At 58.0% G+C, this 2,142-nt stretch overlaps 1 protein-coding gene across 1 annotated transcript in view; it reads left to right on the forward strand.

Moving 5' to 3' along the window:
- The first annotated feature begins 1,884 nt into the window (after window positions 1-1,884).
- LOC104164103 overlaps window positions 1,885-2,142 on the forward strand; it is a 7,878-nt gene continuing 7,620 nt past the window's right edge. Inside the window, exon 1 of the mRNA XM_009703332.1 lies at window positions 1,885-1,955. Within this exon, the coding sequence (XP_009701634.1) occupies window positions 1,885-1,955 (71 nt within the window). The remainder of the gene's footprint in view (window positions 1,956-2,142) is intronic.

Here is a 2,142-nt window from a genome sequence, read left to right on the forward strand (position 1 = left end):
CCTCTCTGGGATGCAGTTGCAAGGTAAGAGAAGCAGCCCAAGAGAGCTGCTGAGGTCCTGCAGATGTGGTCTCCAACACAAGCAGCATGCGGGCAGATGAGAGCATATGCTGTGTTTCACGTCACCAGATCCCAGCAGGAGCAGACAACTTTGCCTTTTAAGTTTCTTTTCCACAGATGCGTCAAGTCATGCCCAAGAAAGAGGCCGTCAGGCAGCAAACAGGAATATAGGAGAACCTGACCAGGATTACATACCAAAACTGAACTTCCCATGAGGTCCCCACGGACAAATAGGTTTATCCTTGGGGAAATAAGTGAGCTGAGCATCAGCAAGTCCCACAAGTGACAACCGAGCAAGAGGAAACGACCAAGGAGGAGCAAGATCAAGCCTGTCTGGGCACTCTCACGTTGATGAGCCTCTGGATGCTCCCAGGCAAGGGTGCCCCATGCCCTGCAGCAATAGGATGTCCCCTGAGGTCCTGCCTGGGGGATACCTGCAGACCCCTCAGCCACCGACCCCACATCACCGTGGTGCCCTGAGCAGGCTTCTCCATCTCAGATTGCATGGGGCATGGCTGTGCAGAGGGAAGGAGAGGGGAGAAGCACCAACCCTCCATCCCAACAGCGGAAAGGGGTTTGACCCTTGCAAACAGCAAGCTCACTCATGGCTCTCACCCAGCCCCGGACTCCCAGATAAGCTGCCAGCCTGGGTAGATAGCCCGAGAGCAGGATGGGTGGAGAACACGACAGCCCCACAGTAAACTTGTGGTTTTGATGAGGTGGACAGGGAGAGGCAATGCCTGCCTGTGCCAGGGTGAGGGGAACGGCTGCCTCCCTGTCTGGGAGGAGAGAAGGAGGAAGCTAGGCCCTTTTGTCCCTCGAGAAAGCCCAGATCTGGGCTGGAAGTGACTTATCTGCCTGGTACGCATTTCCTGAGACCCGTGGGCAGGGGTGAAGGGAAAACACTCATTGCCAGGGTCCTCTGCACTGATGCCAGGAGGCGTTGGGGAGCCCGGTCCTGCAGAACGGGGCGTTGCGCAGCCTGAGGCACTGGTCCTCGTGGCACACGTCACAGCCACGCATCCTCCATCTCCACCACCGCCTCAGGTGTCTGGTGCCCAAATATGGGAAGCGTGTGGGCCCGCTAGCTGGGCTTAGGGCCCCCGGTCATGCAAAGCCATGGCTGTGTCTCGCTGATGCTGTGCAGGATGCTGGGATGAGCATCAAAGGGGAAGGATGTGGAGGAAAAGCCACCGAAGAGGGAGGAGACCCTGGTCAAAGGACTGGCTGTGGACCTCCGTCATGGAGGGCAGCCTCCCAGTCCTCCTTTCAGTTGTCTTACCTTGTCCACCAGCCAGCAAGAAGCAGACCCAGTCACCATTTTTCTACTGGTACTGGAAAACGGTTGGCTTCCTAGCAGGGCTGTCCTGTTGCTGGTCATCCTGGCACATCACAGTCCCAGCACGAGGGGTTGAGGACTTTGCTGGCTTGGGAGAACATGGGAGGCCAGTCGGAAGATGGCAAATGCAAGACATCGACGTGTTAAGTGGTTCCTGGAGCCGCAGGTGGTTCAATGCTGTGCCTGGAGCGGAGAGTACGGCGAGGGGAAGCAAAGGAGGGAGCTGGGGGTTGCTGTCACCCCAGCCCAGGGTGGATGGAGCCAGGCTGCATTGGAGAGGGTTAGCTCCATGCCATGCAGGTGTGACCCAGCCTGCACAGGGTCTCAGCAGCACAGTGTCAACAGAGGGATTATGAAGAGCTAAACACCATCTCTGTCCTCAGCTTTGTCAAAAAATAAAAGCAGAACATCAGAAGGGAAAGGAAGGGACAACCACAAAGAGCAGAGCAGGAGGACCCAAGGAGTCAAAGCGGAACATCAACAGCCATGGGTGAAACCAAGGAGCAAGGCAGGGACGCAGACGTGGGTGGCATGGCCATCCCCTGCGGTGTCCACAGGTACCCGGACAGGATGCCCACGGCTCTACATGACGTGGCAGAGGTTTGGGGAAGCCAGCTTGCTGCCAGCATCCCTCCAGGCCGTGGCCGTGTAAATGTGCCACTCACCGGAGCGGAGGCTGGTCACTCCCTGGGGCAGGCACTGGAGAGCCGGGCACTGGTGGGAAGGTCCGCTGCGGGCTCGCCG

The sequence above is a fragment of the Cariama cristata genome, unplaced genomic scaffold (assembly GCF_000690535.1).
Source record: "Cariama cristata isolate BGI_N322 unplaced genomic scaffold, ASM69053v1 scaffold6987, whole genome shotgun sequence".
In the NCBI taxonomy this organism is placed as follows: Eukaryota; Metazoa; Chordata; class Aves; order Cariamiformes; family Cariamidae; genus Cariama; species Cariama cristata.